At 32.5% G+C, this 19,651-nt stretch overlaps 1 protein-coding gene across 1 annotated transcript; it reads left to right on the forward strand.

The window, feature by feature from the left end:
• The first annotated feature begins 5,728 nt into the window (after positions 1 to 5,728).
• On the forward strand, positions 5,729 to 18,846 carry LOC112088104 (protein PFC0760c-like). The gene is made up of 9 exons (XM_024158259.1): positions 5,729 to 5,804; positions 5,894 to 6,028; positions 6,285 to 6,341; positions 6,429 to 6,521; positions 6,611 to 7,008; positions 7,105 to 7,176; positions 7,248 to 7,314; positions 8,052 to 8,133; positions 18,684 to 18,846. Exons 1-9 carry the CDS (start codon positions 5,729 to 5,731, stop codon positions 18,844 to 18,846), a joined length of 1,143 nt encoding a protein of 380 aa, XP_024014027.1.
• The last annotated feature ends 805 nt before the right edge of the window (positions 18,847 to 19,651 follow it).

Consider the following 19,651-nt stretch of genomic DNA (forward strand, 5'->3'; position numbering starts at 1 on the left):
GTTTCTTCTACGTCTCTGTTTTTTTAAGTATCTAGGCTCTTTTAGACTCTTTTGAACTTATCTCAATGGTTAAATATGTAACCATTTGGTCTTTGGTTTTAATAACTCATTTTGAACAATGGTTGTATGTCTCCTTTTTTTAACAATGATATTATATAATTTAATGACTTTTTGCAGTTTACATTTGAATAACTTCTTTTGCTGTTTAATTCTTATTAAAAATCTAGAAGTGGATTCAAATTACATGATTAGGAGGATCAAATCGTAATACGATAATGTGTTTTCATTTATTAAAATCGTCGCAATGCAATCGTAAATCAGTCGGAAAGTAGTCCTAAATTGGTCGCCAAACAGTCGTTAAATTGCACCAAAGTACCATTCAATTATTGAACCATATGGTCGCCATTCAGTCTTAAATACGTCGCAATAATAGTCGTGATTCAGTCGCTCGACTGCATTGCGACTGATTCACTTCGTCAATATTTAGTCGTTATTGAGTCGGTATTTGGCGACTGATTAACGACCAACTTATTTAGCGACGCAATATTAGCGACTGACTTAATTAGTCGGAACTCGGTCGTAAATGTAGTATTAGCGACTAATTAACAACTATATTTAGGTCACTAAATCCTTATTTTCTTGTAGTGTGATTAACCAATGAACAAGGCACATTTTTATTTTTCGACTAAGGCATGCATGGACTAGCGCTGGCCTTCGCCCCTCGTTTGATCACTCGATCAAAGAACATGTTTCTAAAGTTGAGCATTATGATATAGATCCTATTGTGGTTCAGTTTGGGAGAAAACTTGTTTGTAAAACTTAATCACTATGATCAATCTCACAATGCTCAAATAGAATCAACTCAATCAAGATTAAATTGAAAGGATATAAAAGTAAAGAGACAGGATGATTTACCCGAGCTGTACCACAGAATCTACTAGATTTCTTAGGTCATTCCGAGCTTGGTCAAGAAACAATGTCACTCTCTCTCTCTAGATTCAAAAAAGTATATTTTTTCTTTAAAAAAACATTACTCTAGTTTGGTTTACTTTGGTAAGTAAACTGAAGTAAAGTTAGTATATACGAGTATATTCCATAGATATTTCTGAGTTGTTCATAGAGTTTATCGTGTATAGATATTATAAGATCTTATCTGCTAAAGATCATGTATAGATCTTAACTGTATTGTGTATATAAGCTATTGGCATGACATCAATAAGAATCATCATCTCACGATACTTACACGGTATCGTAGCATCTGTGGATCTAAGGAAAATAAAAAATTCTACTTCCATTTTCTTTCTTTGCCATCTCCTGTTCATCAATGGCAACCACTTCCCCTTCTTACTCGATTTATTTGGTTCTATCCACTGAAAACTCAAGTCTCAAGTTGTGCGGATATTTCCTCATATTAAGGCACTTGTGGAATATTGATTCAACACCAAAATCAAGACACTTAACTCTGAAAATGGTGGTTAGTATCTCAAGCTCAGACCCTTCTTCTCGACTCATGGAATCATGCACTACATCACTCCCCCTCATACCCCAAAACACAACGGTACTGCTAGGCGAAGACACATACATATTGTGGAGACTGGAATGGCTCTTCTCACACAAGTGAAGGTTCCTACGACATATTGGACCTTTGCGTTTGCATCAGCAGTCAATTTGATCAACATAATTCCCACTCCCACTCTGGTCAATGCTTCTCCATTTAAGATGTTGTTCAAGGTGGCACCAAATTATTTCAAGCTTCGCACATTCGGCTGCCTACGTTATCGGTGGCCTCGACTCATATGGGCAGAATAAATTCCGTCCAAAATCAACTCCATGCGTCTTTCAGGGTTACTCTCTAACTAAAAGTGTCTTTTTGTCTTGATGTTTCAAAGAATCGTATTTATACTTCCTGTCATGTTTTATTTCATGTGAACCCTCTTCTCAGCCTCCTTCAGCTTCTCCCCTAGCGTCCATTGCTCATATCTATCGTCCGCTACTCATTCATGATACGTCCCAGAGCTCGGATCCTTCACTACCTGAGACTCTAGATCCAGTCGCTGCAACAGAGAATTCTTTGCCTTTACCATCTCACGCCTCACTCCCATCAAACCAGACCAACACTCATCCGATGGTGACTAGAGCAAAGAACCAGATTCAGAAACCAAATCTAAAATATGTTCTGATTACACATGTTGTTAAGATTGAGCGCTCTATAAGACAAAGGATGGCTGAGAGCAATGGGAGTTGAGATGAACTCCCAAATTAAACTTGGCACTTGGGATCTCGTTCTGCTGGATATGGCACGTAATAGTGTTGGTTGCAAATGAGTTTTCACTATTAAACTTTTACCTGATTGTCCAATTGACAGGTTTGAAGCGCGTTTGGTGGCCAAAGAATTTCATCAACAACCTGATGTTGACTTTCAAGAAACCTTCAGCCAAGTGATAAAAAATGCGATGGTCCGACTGGTGCTTGGAGTAGTGTTGGCTTAAGACTGGCCATTATGGCAATTGGATGTCAATACAGTCTTTCACTAGAAAATATCACAAAGTAAGTGTATATGGTCCAACCTCCAGGCTTTGTAGATTAAGACAAACCCAACCATGTCTGTCGTTTCAAGGAAGCTAGCACCCCGAGCATGTTCGAGATGGACAACTTTGTGTCACTCATGTAAGCTCAGCGGACCAACTAGTTGATACGTTAACAAAGCCTCTACCACATACAAGGTTTCAGAACTAAGCAGTCAAGATTGGACTTACTTCAAGGCCTCCATCTTGAGGGGGATGTTAGTATATACAAGTATATTTCATCGATATTTTTGGGTTGTTTATAGAGCTTATCGTGTATATATTATATGATCTTATTTGCTAAAGATCTTGTATAGATCTTAACTATATTGTGTATATAAGCCATTGGCATGACATCAATAAGAATCATCAGCTCACAGTACTACAAATAACACCAAATTTAATATCATTTATGTTTTAAATGCATAGGAAAAGAAAACATGCATAAATACAAATTTGATAGTGTTTTCCTCTTTTAACCAAATAAAAAATAAACAGTATATAGTTCCATTTGACAGCATATATAACAATGTATTTTTCCTTATATATTATATAAGTGCAGATCCACCCAAAATTTTCAGCCTCTGCGTAACTATCTCATTAGAAAGTTAAAAACATATTTCCCCCTAATTACGAAACATATTACACATATATGTTACTTTTTCGATTTATAACCTAAACTTGATATGATCGTGACCAGCTCAGAGGAGGAGGAACCAGAGGTAGCTGGTAGGATTACTCGTTCCAGAGCTAGAGAGATGACTAAGGAGGCTCACGCACTCATGGCCGCAGAGGACATCGATCAACTAGAGGCTGGAGCTCACATCTTCAACATCTCTATCTTGAAGAATGAAGAACCCAGTAACAATGACTAGGTAACTTAGGTGATGATTCTGTACTCTTTTCCTTGGTGAGGATTTTGGAAGGCAAGGAGGTTCTTCTCCAAGGTTTTTAACGAGGCAGAAATCATTGCTACGTCGAGTTACTTAGAAGTTGTTACTAATGGGTAATAATGTGCAAAGTCACAATGACTTGTGCACTAGTATTTTGGCGCACCACTTAGGAATTTTAGGGACGCCTTGCTGTTTTATTTTTAAACCAAACTTCTTGTTGTTTTATTTCAAACTTCATGTAGTTTTGTTATTAGGGCTGCGATTTTCTCTCATAGTCTATAAAACAGAGAAAATCGCCTAAGTGTTATTCAGTGAAGAATTTTTATCAAACTTTTAACGTGTTCTTCTGTCTTTGATTTCTGAGAACAAAAAAACTCTGAAATTCGAATCTCTTAAAAACTAATCTGTTTACAAGAGATTCTTCTATCTCTCCATTCCATTGATTCAACCATCATACTACCATCACCATTCCATCGGTTCTATCTCTTCCACCATACCATCGATTCGAGCAACCAGACCATCATCATCATCCACTCGATCCGTTCTCCACCATCGTCACTCATCGTCGCGTTCATCACACCACCATCCTAAGTCCATCGAATCCTCTCTAGCCTTTATTCTTCAGAGTAGATCACCTTGGATCATATCATGTGGTATCAGAGCCAACTCTGAACCAAAGGCTGAGAAATCTCTAACCCTAATCGCAATTTTTGATCTGAATTCGTGTTTCGATTGTTAGGGCTTAGCGAGTTTGGTTTGTGTGTATCGATCTGTTTCCTTTTGAATATTGTATCGTTATTGCTTCGTATCGTTAGCGAGTTCGTTTGCTATTGTTAGGGTTAGTCAAGTTTCGCATCGTTCGTTGTTATTCCTGCTGTTAGATCGTTCGTTGTTATTCCTGCTAGTCATCGATCGTTTGCTATTGTTAGTAAAACCAAAACCAGACCAACTAAGGCTCTGATTGGGGTGTAGGTAGTGAAGATTTTTATGAGTTTAACAGTTCTTACAGCAATTTTCTTCCCAATCAGACTTTTTAGACTTTAAAATATTTAATATTTTACAGTCTTTACAGCACTTTTTAAATTTTTCTTTATTATTTCTAACAGCCTTTTTTGTGGTTTTTAAAGTTTCTCTCTCCTATTCCTTAGTAGGATTTTCTTTTTACATTTCTTTTGTTTTATTTAGTAAACTGTTGTATTGCTGAAATTTTGATAACTAATAAAAGTTGACTACTATTTTGATGCACTTCCTCGTGTAAAGGAGTAGTAACCAAATGAAAATTTCAACACAAAAATATAGCAAAATGTCCAACAAAATCTTTAAAACAATCAAACACTAATTAGAGGATCACTATAAATACTACAATAATCTATATTAGTATTTGCGAAGTGAATTCGTCTGTGCTTTAACGCATAATTTTTTGTGTCGTTTTGATTAATGAAATTCTGATGATTTGATTGGTTGATAATTGTTATAACTTGATTGGTTGAATTAGTTAATTTTAAATCATTAAAATCGATATTAGTTGCTTTAAAAATAGAAAACTTGCACAATTTTTTGTGTCGTTTTGATTAATGAAATTCTGATGATTTGATTGGTTGATAATTATTATAATTTGATTGGTTGGATTAGTTAATTTTAAATCATTAAAATCGACATTAGTTGCTTTAAAAATTGAAAACTTCTTTAATTCATATAAAAAGGGTCTGGGCCATAATCTCTTCTCTCGAATAACTTGGCCCAAATTTCAAACCCAAAAAAATTATACATACCTTCCAATACGTCGTTTGTGTTGAATGAGATGGTAGCTGTGTTGGTTAAGTGCTTTGTCCATTTGTCGAAGGCTCACGGGTTCGAATCCTGTGATTAGTTTTTTTTTGTTTTAATTGTTAGAATTTAGTTATATAATTCGATTTTTGAAAATATTTTGTATTTATTAAATATTTTATAAAAGGGAATATTCCATAATTTCTTTGTTATTATCTAGAATGGAATCTTTACATTTTTATTATAGATAACTACGAAATTCATGGGAAGATAATCGCATATAGATCAATAATTACATTTTAGTAATTTTCACAAGAAAATAAACCCTAGGTTGTTTAGACGTATAAATATGAGCGTTTTCAACCAAAATTCTCATAATTTACGCATTAGTTTTTCTATTAGGGTTCCGTGATTATTTTGCTAGGGTTTTTATAATAGGATTAACTTTTTGGATCTCTTTAGAAAAGATTCAGCATGTTTGTCTATTTGCATGCAAAGCTAACAATGTGTTCGTCTAAGTACAGCTTTGATCATCCATCTAAAGTCATCATCACTTGGGAAGTTCCGTCTACTGATTCTGGTATATATATATAACTATTATCAAATTTAATAATAGTATGTATGCTCTCAACTTTTTTAGATGAATTCTAAAAATTTATACGACTATAGGTTTTGATAACCAGGCTTATGCTCGCGGGTTAAAGTCTGTGTTGAAATCGCATCGTCAGAATATGGATAACAAAGACATGACTGATTATCGTTATGTGACTCCATACGTTTTCGTGGATATCACCAAAAAAAAAGGTTGTTGAACCTCTTTAGGTTATTCATTCAATTTATAATACTTATTAGTAGTTGTTTGTATTTGTAAGTTATCCATGCAAGCTACTTATCGATTCTGCTATCGATGAATGGACCTTGCAGACATATAATCCTGTTATCGAAGGTAGTCCTGTCTATTAATCTTACAGTTTTTACCTTTTGTAATGCTATATCTTAGCCTTTCAGATGCATACCCTTATTATATATTAATCTATGAACGTTTTCAATCTATATGTAGATATTGATTCTTCGTATCATATATCTATTCTTGATCACGAGCTTTTTATCAAAGGAGGTATTTCTGCTCTTAATGTAATATATTTTTGTTAATGATGTATATTAAGTATTTATGTTTGTTCTAATGTTTGTTTTGTGCATTTAGGTTCTGATCGTGTTAATACGAGTGATCATGCTCAGAAGACTTTTCTATGGGATTTTGCGAGGAATGTTTGGGTTATGAATAAAGAATCTAATGGTTTCAATTCTTTGTTTTTTTGTTTTGAACACTGTTTTTTTTTTTAAGAATACTAATTACACCGTTTTTATATATATTTATCTATGCAGAAGATAGTGACTCTGATGATACCGAGGTTTTATCGGGTCGTGGTACTGATGATGATTATGGTTTTGAGGATTATATGGGGTCTGATTCAGAGACGGGTGAAGATACTGATGATATGGACCAAACAGATGAATATGATTCTGAGGATGATTTTATTGACGATGATGAGTCTTGTGAAGAATCTGATGGTTCAAGTGATAACTCAGAAGATGATAGCAGTGATGACGAAGATGAAGATGGTGACGATGCCGATTCAACTGATGATAATGAAAATGATGATGAAGATGTTATGTTGGATGATGAGACTGATATTGACGATGATAGTGAAGATCAGCGAAGCGTCGAACTGAGTGATATACTCATCGAAAAGAATATTAGTATATCTGGACACCAGGATTCGGTATGTACTTATACAGTTTATCTTGGTTCAATGTGTTTTGGTGGGTGTGTTTCACGTTTGAGTCCTTCCAAAGATGGTTGTACTATCTTTGTTAAGGTTTTACAAACCTGGGTGCATATGCTAATTTCGAAACGTTCTTCCATGGAGCTCATATTGTCGGATGAACAGGTATTTATTGTACTATTACACAAAAATATTCTAAATTTTTGTCGGTGTCTAATTGACTGTTTTATTCACAGGGTGTAAAGATTCAGGCCACTGTTAGTGATGGTGAGATCAGTGTTGCATCGTCTCGCATAGATGTTGGTAGTTGGATTATTATCAGTCGTTTTTCTGTTATCGATTATGAGGATAGTTGTAGACCGACTTCTCATAGATACAAAATATTGTTCCTACCATCAACTATCATTGACAAGACTTCACGTAGATTTGAAAATGCCTATTTTGACTTTGTTGATTTTCAAAGGATATTGGATCGTGCCCATGATGATGACTATTTAGTTGGTGTGTTTATTTTCGATTTAGTTATTGAATTTCGTTATTATTATCTTACTGATGTTAACATTGTTTAATTTTTGTTGTTTATGAAGATTTGATAGGTCGTATTTAAATGTAAGTCGATCTGGGACGTCCTGTGGTTTACTGACTGGGGAGCATTCTTTTCCTTCATATGGCAGTCTATGTAATGATATATGTGATTCCGAGATATGGGGTTCATATTCAACCGTCATGTTCTGTCTTAGAGATAAACGGTACTGTCTGCTGAATGTTTTAAACTGTATAATGTCGTTTTAATTATTCTATCCATCTGAATATGTGTGGCATGTTTTAATTTAGTGGTGTTGATTTGAGTTGTGAATTGTTCGGTGAGATGGCGAAAAACTTTTATGCATCTTGGAGATGCTGTGATCAAGATATCATTGTGTGTGTGCTTAGATGGGCCGTTATTGATTATTTTGGAGGTATTTTTAGTATACTAATTTATATTCTCTATGTTCGTTTCGTTTTATTGCTTTGACTCTGTATTTGTTTTATTAACATAGGCAAAATCACTATATCTTCCACATCTCCTACTAAGTTCGAACTCAATCCCCGTATTCCTGAGTTAGATGAGTTTTTGGAACAGTGAGTTTCTAATACTTAATGTTTGTATTTGACTTTTTAGTATTAATTCGTGGTCGCCTTCTCTCTCTCAAATCTTTTTTATAACAATGCAGATATCCGCGTAAGAGGCCATGCACGCGTGGTAGTGTGGGACGTCTACATTGAATAGTGTTATGACGTTTACATTGATTATCATTTTAAAAAATGATTTACCATGTATACAAATTATAGTTTAATTATTATTTGTTCTTCAGACCTCTTTATTTTAATCAATAAATATATTTTTTTTAATGTAATTATTATTGTTGTTTGATATTGAAGTATAGAAAGCAGAGAAAATAATATAAGTTATATATTCACATAAATAACTTATGTTTTTATTGATTTCTTGGATTTCAAGTAACTCATATTTATAAATATTTAAGAGGATTCGAATATATCCACATTGCGTTTTTGAAAATATATCTGACAACTTCTGATAGATTTGAATAGATGGATATCTATAGTTTTTGATATATGTATATGTATAATATTTTGTAGATGTATATCTCCAATATACAATAAACTTAACATTTTTGATTATATATATAATATTAATGCCTAAACCGCATGTAAACGATAAACGATTGTGTCTTAATCGATTGGAGTGTAAAAAAATAAAGGAATGGATAATCAGGCATATGTCATTATTCTTAATAATGTTCTGTCAAAAAATACCGCGTGTTGGATTATTAAAAAGTATGTCAATAACGTATATAATAACTGATTTGATTCTAAATCTGTTTGATGTAAACGATTTATTATGTTACGTTTAAATTATATATCATCTGAGCCCAAAATTTGTATACATCTTATGGGCCAAAAAATTTTGTGTTGTAACCAAAATTCGACTCTTCCTTTAACAAATAAATTGTGATGGTCTTGGATGGTCAAGAGGTTAGTCCTATAATTTATGAATATCTCGGTTATTGCCCTGATCTATTAAATTTATTAGTAATTAATAATGTTTTCAATATCAATCATATTGTTAATGTGTTATCTTAATATTTTCTAATTTTATTACGTATAATAATTCTTTCATCTAATTAAAGAGTTTTAAAATTCAAAATAATGATAAAAAAAGTCAAATAGAATTGTCAAACAAAATAAGTGAAAACATCAAATGAAATTGGTAGATTCAATGGCTATGGAAAATAGGTGAGTGATCAAAAAAGTAGCCATCTTCAATGTTGTTAAAATCATCAGTGTAGTCAAGCCTGCAAGAACAAGATAAATAATGAGTCGAATATTCAACAATTTTGTTTAGTAAATTTACAAGATGATAACGGTGAACAATGCTTACATAAAATGAGAATTTTCGACTTCAGGAATTGGAGGATCGAACAATATTTCAGAGAATTCTCGACCAGAACAAACACATATTTCATCTGTACAATATAGAAAATTATATTAGCTACATTTGATATAAATATAAATTGATATATGGTTGGTCGATAGAATGAGAAATAACCTCCATATCGACACATCTCCCAAAATCTCAATACACAAAAAACGATTTTGCGACGAGGAGTATTTTTCCATAAGGACTCAAAATGTTCAGCATCTCTTCCCCACGCTATGCAATTGATGTCGACACCCCTAAAAATCAGAATTAATATATCATTTTCCTTAACATCGAGAATATGATAGTAAAGATTTATATATGTATTAGTCTTTGTATCAATGGATTCTTACTCAAAATCTCTTATTGTAAATTTTAGAACACTTGAGTTGATTCTCTTGATTTCCGATCCAAAATTGGTCTTGACGTTCCAATTGACAAACTTTGATAATACCTCCGATCAAATCAACTAGCATAAAGCAATATATTCATATAATTAAGTAGAGTATTAATTAATCTAATTGAGTATAATGAAATACTAAGAAAACATACCAACGTCTATCTTTTCCATCAGAGATTCGTCAATGACATTTCTAAAATTAGCAAATGAGTACAACTGGTCATCTGATTTAAGCGATGTCTTCTCAACATGAGTATCCTCATCGATACAGATATGGAGACCATTGACTGTAATCCTCGAAGTTCCTATGTGTGGAGTAATTTTGAAGTTACCAATGAAATACCAATCTTTATCACACATCATGCCTTCATAATGGTCTACTAAACGATTCGGAATCGATGCACGTATTCGATCACCCTAGATTTTCAGTTAAAAAATAATGATGGTATTGATAATATATTAAGATTCAGACAGTAATATATTAAGATGCAGACAGTATGTTATTTTTGAAGTTATACTTACATGTTTGTCTGCGAATATAAACGATCGCTGAATACCGTGAACACCTAGGCTTTCCTCGACACTCTTGATAACTTGAACACAGAGAGAAGATCGATCAGATGCTATATCTAAATCAGAAATCATCGTGCAAGGAGACATTTTTTTCAAAAATAGATGCAGTTATTCTTAACAATGAATAGAATCTGATTATGAGTAACAAATGGGTACTACTTTAAATTGAAAACCACCGTTACGACAACCAATAGTAGTGTTTGCAATGTTTTGAAAAATAACAGTCATATTTACCACCGCTAATTTAGTTGACTATATATGTCATGTTTTGTTATAATTATGATATAATAATTATGAAAATCAATAATAGAAAAAACCTCATCAGAATCATTACTAGGTGATAAAATGACATATAATTGTTATGATTATTAATATTTATTTTATTGTGATAATAATTATGATACTAGCTTTTTTAGAGGCTTAGACATAGAAATTTTTTTTCTGAAGGAATATTTATTAGATTTTATTTCGTTTATTATATAAAGTACAATTTTTTCTATATTTGATTAATATTAATGGTATAATTTCATTTTATTGTTGTAAGTAAGTGTTGTTCATCTTAAAAAATGATATATACCGAAAGTTTGACAAAAGATATTATACAATTTAACTATTATTCATAAACTCAAATATAAAAATATTACACGATTTCTTAAATATATAAAGCCAGTGCTTGGCAAAAATTGAAAATAAAAATGTGATGTTTATGTTACGAAAATTTCAATAAGCAAATTATAATAAAGTTTATATAATGATTGTGTCCGCGCGACGCGGACAGATATCTAATATATATTTTATTTGGAGAAATCCAACACTGACCAAAAAAACAAATCGACCCAAAAACCACAACTTTCCTTCTTCACCCCGATTTTTTTTTTCTGGTTTCATTTCTGAACAAATTGAAAATTTTATTCTCATTGACCTTATTCACGATCGATATGCTTAATCACCGGAAGCACCACTGATAAAATTCGATTGGTTTTTTTTTTTATTGGGTTTAATCACTTTAGTCTTGCTCTCACCAGCGACATAGAGTTTTCTCCAAATATTCATCTTCCCACCTCCTCCTCATCATCATCATCGTTTAATTGGAGAAGAGCAATTCGGCACAATGGCAGAGAAGTGTCGTGACGTCGAGTAAGAGAATGGGTGATGGGACGAACGGGTCATTGTCCTCGAGAAATCCGGGTCAGATTCTGGGTTGGGTCGTCCTTATGTTCTTCTACTGCCGCTTCTGGGTTGGGTCGTCCTTATGTTCTTCTACTGCCGCTTCTTTTTTTTGTTAAAGCTACTGCCGCTTCTATAAGGCTCCTCTATTCGTCTTTCCAATCTGAGAAGACAATGACGTCGCAGTCTGTATCGAATCCGGGTTGATCCAAGTAACCGGGTCCCAGTTTTGTTAGATTGCATATCGTCACGCAGGAGATGATCTGTTCAAGCTCGTGAAAGACTCGATGAATGTGATTAGGTTCATCCAAACACACACACAAAAAAAAAAAACAATCACCATAGTGATTCCACCATCTCCTTTTATTCCTTTTCTTTAAAGATCAGAAATCAAAAAGAAAACTAAATTAAACCTTATAAGAACAGAAATTTAGAGAGATCGAGAGAGATGTGATAGAGAGAGAGGAAGAAGTGTCAAAATCGTCTGAGGGCAAAAGAAAAGGGAGTAAGAATATGCTATTGTAGGGTTTAAAAAAGGCGTATCTGAGATTTCTTACTTCTCGCTCACGATGTTGCCGTCGACGGAAATTGGAGATTCAGCTCGGGAAACTGAACTGCAATCACCAAAGGTATCTACGATCGATGTTGCGCGCAGGTCCTGAGAAGGAAACAAACGGAAGGGAGGAGATGAGAGAAGATTTAGGTTTGCAAAGTAAGGATTTTCCACCGCTCTAGGAGGATCTTCTGGTTGGGAAATTTCTTGATACAGCTCCATATGTGGAGAAAGTCTATATGTTGGTAAACAAGATATGGCCATTGTTGGATAAAACGGTGAAGATTTATGTTTTTTGTGGTTGACAAAACAACTATGAAATTCCGTACCAAAGATGAGAGTGTGAGGAATAGAGTGTTACGAAGGAGAATGTGGAATTTATGTGAAGTTCCAGTGATTATGTCAAAACAGAGTCCCATTGCGGAAGAGATGAATCCGGAAGTTTCAATAGATTCATCTCCAACCACGTTTTAGAAAGGGTATATCTATTATATTAAAACAGAAGCACTTTGTTTATTTTCAAACACTCCTAAAAAAATTTTTAAAAAAGTATTTTATATATATAAAAATTTAATTACGAAAATTAGATATTAATTTAAAAAACTAAAAATTTCTTTAAATATAGGTTATATCTATAGTCTATAGATATTAATTTAAATAAACTTCCTAAAATAAATATTATATTAAAACAGAAGCACTTTTAGTGTTTCTTTCTAAACACTCCCAAATTTTTTTAAAAAAATATTTTATATATATATATATATATAAATTTAATTACGAAAATTAGATATTAATTTAGATAACTAAAAATTTCTTTAAATATAGGTTATATCTATAGTCTATAGATATTAATTTAAATAGACTTCCTAAAATATAGGTTATATTTAATTTAACATTTAAAATTTAAATAAAATTTTCAGAATAACACATATGATTAATAAATATCTTATATTTTTTAATCATATTCTATCAGATTAAAATTTAACATATTAAAAATAGATAAATATTATTATTATATAACAATTTGATAGGACAAGTTAAGTTTTTTTTTTATAGTTATGGTCTTATGCGGATTAAGTTATCAAAGCATGCAAGATATTAGAAACAAATTATTTCAAAATTAGTAAATATTTATATTATAAAGTAATATAAACGGGGGTTTAGAATTATGGTTTCATAGTCATGCATAGTCTTTTTCGGATTAATAAAATGAGCGAGTTAGAAATATAATTTTATAATAATGGTCACTTTTTGATTAATAAAATAATCGGATTAAAATTATGTTTTTATGATCATGGTGATCATAATAATACTGAAAAAATCATATCTAAACACAATTTTTTTTATATGACTTACTAAAATTATATTTATAAAGAAAATATAAATTAGATTACAAATTTTGATTAAAATAAAATTCCCGTGCAGATGCACGGAGTAAAATCTAGTATACATATATATATATAACACATGAAATTAACTCAGATTATTGTTTTCCTTTTATTTCCTTTTGTTTTCACACCTTCTGAAAAACTCTACGTCATTATTGATTGCAAACGATTCACTGTTATCTCCATTAAGAACTTGAAATTTTATCCATGTTAGTTTTGTTTTGTTTTTTCTCTCAAAATATTACCAATATATATACTGGTCAATAGATTTTGAACTTTTTATTACCAACTTCGTATGGACCAAAATTTTAAGATAGTCTATATACTTTTGATAATATTGTCAAGAAAACATGTGGTGTCGACACAATAAAATGATTTTTAAGGAAGAAGAAAGTTTTACACCTGTATTCATTCCTAGAGAATTTATAAATAAATTAGTTAACTTTTCTGCGACTTGCGTGGGCTGATATAATTTTTTTTTATTATTGTTTGAAAAGCTAATAGTAGTTTGGATTTATTTGTTTTTTATTCTCTATTGTTGAGTATATTTGTTTATTAGATTTTCTTGTATTTTAATGTTTAAAGACATGATCGTGAAAACAATGTAGAAGATAATAGATAAAAACATACTAGTATCTAAATAATTTAGTTTAGATAGTTTTGAGATCTTTTGATCACTGTTATATGTATTTTAGACGTAGTTTTTTTAAGTATCGTACGAACTTATTTGATTTTGATCATTGTTCTGTATATTTTAGGCTTAGTTTTTTGAACTACTGTACGAACTTATTCAAAAAAAAAAAAAGAAGTTAAACAATTTAGAAGGGTGTGAGAGAATTAAAAAGAAGTCGTACATATTTATACTAAAATATTTGAAGTCAAAAACCCTAATCTAGATATCACAAATACCGTCATTCCATTAGACTATTTATTGATTTTTATTTTTTGTTAGATTTACTAAATTTCGGTTTTATAAAATTTTTAAAATAGTTTGATTGACAATAGAATGAAGCATTAAACCACAATAATTTATAACGGTTTGTTTTAAGGTGTTGATTAGTTTACCCCCTATCACCCGCAAACGCAGCATTTGCGGTTGGTAGCAATTAGTGGCGTTTTATTACAATCATAGATATTGCTGCAAACCGCTTCGTATCGTTTTATACCGCTGAAATCCAAAAGCTGCTTCCCGCCAGCGTTTGCGATTGCGGGCAGTAGCGGTTGGGTAAAAATATAAAAATAAAATCATGCTAGAAAAAAAATAGAAAATCACGTTAAAAACAATTATAAAAACTAACCCTACTAATTTTCTCCTATATATATAAACTCTAACCTCTCACTTTTTCTATCAAGTTCTAGTCTCTAATCATGGCTTTCATATCAGCTGGAGAAAATTAAGATACAAGCATAAGTGCCATAATACTTTGGTTTAATTCATTTATATTAATTGTTCTGTTTCCATTTTTAAAGTAAAAAATTATAAATATGTATCTTATAATTACAAAATTAGTTTGTTATAATTCTTTTTATTTGTTCTTCAGAAAGTTACATGATTAAACGAGATGACATGTGTGTTACTTCATCGGATCATTGTGAAAAAACAAAATCAAGATAAATATCCTAGATTTTTTAGTGCACTCCAGAAAAAAACGTATTTTAAAAAATACTAATGAGCAATTTGGAGTTGATTTGAGTTGGGGTCGTGCAAAAAGTCGATTAGATCAATTGTATAAATTTTACATCATGCATAAGAGAAATCCAGAAGCAAATTTTTTCCAGTCTATTACATTACTAGACACAATTTTAGATGATGTTCCCAATAATTGAAATAAAACATATTATTATAAAAATTATTAGTTTTTAAAATAATTATTTAGTATTTATTTATAATATTTATCAATTATTTTGAACTAGTAGTTTTGATATTAATCATAATAATATAGTTTTCTGTTTTTTTTAATAAATATATATGATGTTTATTTTGGTAATTTTATGTTTAACCGCTAAAACAATTGCTAATTTGCCAGTCAAAAATGTCTCGCAAACAAATCCGCCTTAAAAAGTTTAACCAGTCGTGCAAACCACTGAATAAAGTTCAAAACCGCAATCATCCGCTTCCGCAAACTCCCGCACTCGCAACCGCAATTGCTGCCTTTAAACCAGTCAAGCCCTAAGATATTTTATCACATCATCATATAATAACCAATCAAAAAATGACATGTAATTAAAAATGAGGTTAAAAAATTTTTTTGCAGCTTAAACTCATTCTGGAGATGACATGTAAGCAAAACATTATAGAGCCAACACCTAAGAAAATCACTATTCAAATAAGCGACATTCCATTAGTTAGAAATGATTTTTTTTTTTACCAACATTTCATTAGTTAGATATATAGATTCTTTTTTTTTTACTTCTTTGTTAGATTTTTTTTATTTCAGTTTAATAAAATTTTAAAAACGGTTTGATTTGATAGTGAAATTAAGCATTAAACCATAATAATTTATAGCGGTTTGTTTAAGTTATTTTAACACATCACCACATAAGAACCAATCAAAAAATGACACGTAATAACAAAATAGGGTAAAAATAACTTTTTGCAGCCGAAACTCATTCTGGCAATGACACGTAAGCGAAACAATTGTGAAACTTGTTGTGAGCACAACACATCAGCAAATCACTACACAAATAAGTATATAGATCATTAGAAGTAAATTTACGAAGTATTTGCTAAAAATGACCTAAACATTGATTTTGAATACAAAAGTAGACCTCTGGTACAACATTTGGTAAAAATAACTTAAAATAATAATAAAAATACAATATAATCTTGTAGAACCAAACAAAAAAACGGATGTCCTAAATACGGTTTAAACCATGATCTATTCTCTGTATTTTCCTTTACAGTTTTATTGTTTTATCAACCTGCACCATGGTTGGTTTGATTTCTATGCTTGTGTTTAAGATGCTGAATTGTTTATTTGGTGGCAAGAATGTTAGATTAAGCTGTATTGGTTCATGGTTGTTAATATTTCCAGAGTTTTTAGTTTCATACTTGTATCTCTATTCTTGATGCAAGAAATTATGTTCTTAACACTTCTCATATTTATTTGCCTTGTTTGATCATGATTTGCTCGTTTCATCAAGTTCCAATTTTGATTATAGATATGTTCCCATTATCCTGTATCTCTCTGTTTTGATGACCAAGAAATATTTTCGAACAATATTATTTTACCTACATATCTGGATTTTTTTGTTTATTTTATTATCCTGTATCTTGATTTATTTACTGACCGAACACACCTGTTTTTATTTGCCACTGGGTTAGTCCTGAAGAAATTGTTTGATGATGGGGTTGTTAAGCGTGAGGAAAGGTTCATGTAACATCCCAATCCGGGGTCTCCTGAGATAATCAGAATTGGACATGTTAAGTCGATGGTCTAACCTCATTTGTTTAGCCACCCGGTTGGTCCAGTGGAAGCATAGGCCTGCCAGGACCGAAAACGCTCGTGTAGCAACAATCCTGTTAGACATTAGATCCAGTTCTAACCTAAAAAGGAGATTGAGGGGTGAGTAATTAGGGAATTACTCAGTGAGTGAACCTTGAGAGGCTCATATCACTTCCAGCATAATATGACATAGAGATCAAGAGAAGTCTATTTTTAAAACAAGCTCAAGCACACTCCTATCTTCTATACATCAGACACAAGCAAGCAAACAAACCGGTTCACTAAGTCCATTTTATCCGTCAATTCACCTTAGCTCATCATCATGTTCAAGACATGGCAAACTCTCATCATGTTCAAGACATGGAAAACTCCTTCATGCTCAAGGCATAGCAAACCCCTGCCAATTCATTTCATGTCTCGGGCATGGTAATATTCATCTTTTAAGTTCTCAAACAAACACTTTAATTTCTAAATAAGAGCAAAACTCTACAGAGGATGCACCTTATCTTGCCTTCCTCCCAGAATATGGGGATAAGTCTGCACCCATGATATGCTGAACCTGACATATCACCGTTAGTCACACAGACAATGTGTGGTTCGCCACAACCATCTAGCGATCAGTCCCTTGGTTCAATAGGCACCAAACAACCACCCACCTAAGAAATCTCAAACCACAGGAAAGCCTGTGTCGAGTACCTAACTCGATCTACCAACAATCAACAAGGTTGCCTATCAATCAATCTACAATTTTAGGTTTCAGGCCAATCAACACACAATCATCAATCAATAACTTCTTCTAACAACTTCTAGCAACCTAATCCTCATCAAACAAGGACCAGAAATCAGATCACAAACAACAAGCATCAATAAATCAATCAAACACACAAAGCAGGGTTTAAAAACAAACTAGACTACACCCTAGATCACAGTATGCAGGAGTTTTTTTTTTTTTGAATAATATGTTAAATTTTATTCAAGAAAAAAAAATACATGTTCTTTACAACTGTTTGAGCACTAGTTCTTTAGCAATAATACATGAACAACTTATGATTGTGAGGAGATACGAGGGTCTTCTCTTACACTGAACCAAATTTGGATAGAAAACAATCCTCACGTGGGCTCTGCTGGAGGAAGAGGCTCAGAAATCTGGTTAAGGATCTCATCATATGAGGAGGAATCAGGAGAAGGAGGTCTCGGTGGTGTCTCCATCTCGACGATCTGGTCTGCGGTGGCTTGGAGGCTTCGCGGCAAGGAAGACGACAGCGAGGAAGCTTCACGGTGGGGAGAAGCAGCGGCTCAGCGAGGAGAGAGAGAGCGCTCGACGAGGGAGAGAGAAGAAGAAAGAGAAGGCTGGGGGCGCAGGAGAAGAGAGAAAAGGAGGCAGAGATTTAGTTTTGTGTTTAGGGTTAGGGAAAAGAGATTAAGATGGGTATTTATAGGGAGGAGATTATAGTTGGTTCAAATAAAAGAGGAAAACCAATTGGGAAAAGGAAATTAAACCAAAACCCAATGCGTTTGGGTTTCACAGTTCATCACATCCAAACTCTGGTATTCTGCAGTCATCATGATTTGGTTTTTTTCTCGCTGTAGAAAATTGTTAGTTATTTCAGAAGTATGCTTGCATTTTTGTTGTTTTGATAAGTCTTTTTACATGACTTCTTAGAGATAAGATGAATGGAAGAAGCGGTGATTCCGACGCTGGAGCTTCAAAAACTGGTGGATCTATGGTTGTAGAGAAGTTCAAATCGCCAAAGGTTTGCTGCATCGATCTATGGTGCTTGTCTACGCTTGGAAGCTTGCGGAATGCATCAAGTGAAGAACTCTAAAGACTCTTTTTGCAAGCAGAATATTTTTTAGAGACAGGTTAATCTTTTTCCCTCTCTATGGAATCTCTCAAAGCATTACAAGAGAGAACCATACTTAAACCGCAGGAGAGGCTGATCTCTTTAAAAAAATACAAAATTTGCTTCTTTTACGACGTGCCCTTTTTGGGCTTGGATGTAATGTTGCTGTCACTTTATAATCAAGTGTTGTAGTTCATATTTTTTTAGCTTGATTTCTATGCATTCTATTCGACACAACTTGAGATAATAAAATATCTCAGAAACAGTTGACAAAAGAAAAATATCTCATAAAGCATGTTTCAGAACTTGTAATCACTATTTGGTATACTGTGTACGTGTTGTAATGGAAAAATATCAAACTCCTAAATAACTAGATAGATGATCATTTTACTACAAGAGAATAAGAGAGTTTAGACAAAATCAGATTTTCCTTTTTGACATTTTTTTTTTTCTGGAAAGGTATTGACTTTGGGTATAAGAAATAAACCATTTTTTCATAGACTTCAACAATTTTAAAGTACAATATTTTTTTGTAATAGATGATAGGTTTGGAAATTTTTGTAAGCCTAATAAACCATCTTAGAAAACAAAATTGGGAACCAAATTATCGCAAACACATAAGAAACAAAAAATTTCAATCACAGAGACTTTGTCTGCACACTTCAACCGTAGACTGTAGACGAAGTATACTCTTCCAAGCTAACTAGCTATTAAATCAACAAATTCGATTCCACAATAAATATCGACTTAAAAAAAAATGAAACTCATTGTCGGAGGTGACAAAGTA

The sequence above is a fragment of the Eutrema salsugineum genome, unplaced genomic scaffold (assembly GCF_000478725.1).
Source record: "Eutrema salsugineum unplaced genomic scaffold, Eutsalg1_0 scaffold_15, whole genome shotgun sequence".
Classification (NCBI taxonomy): Eukaryota; Viridiplantae; Streptophyta; class Magnoliopsida; order Brassicales; family Brassicaceae; genus Eutrema; species Eutrema salsugineum.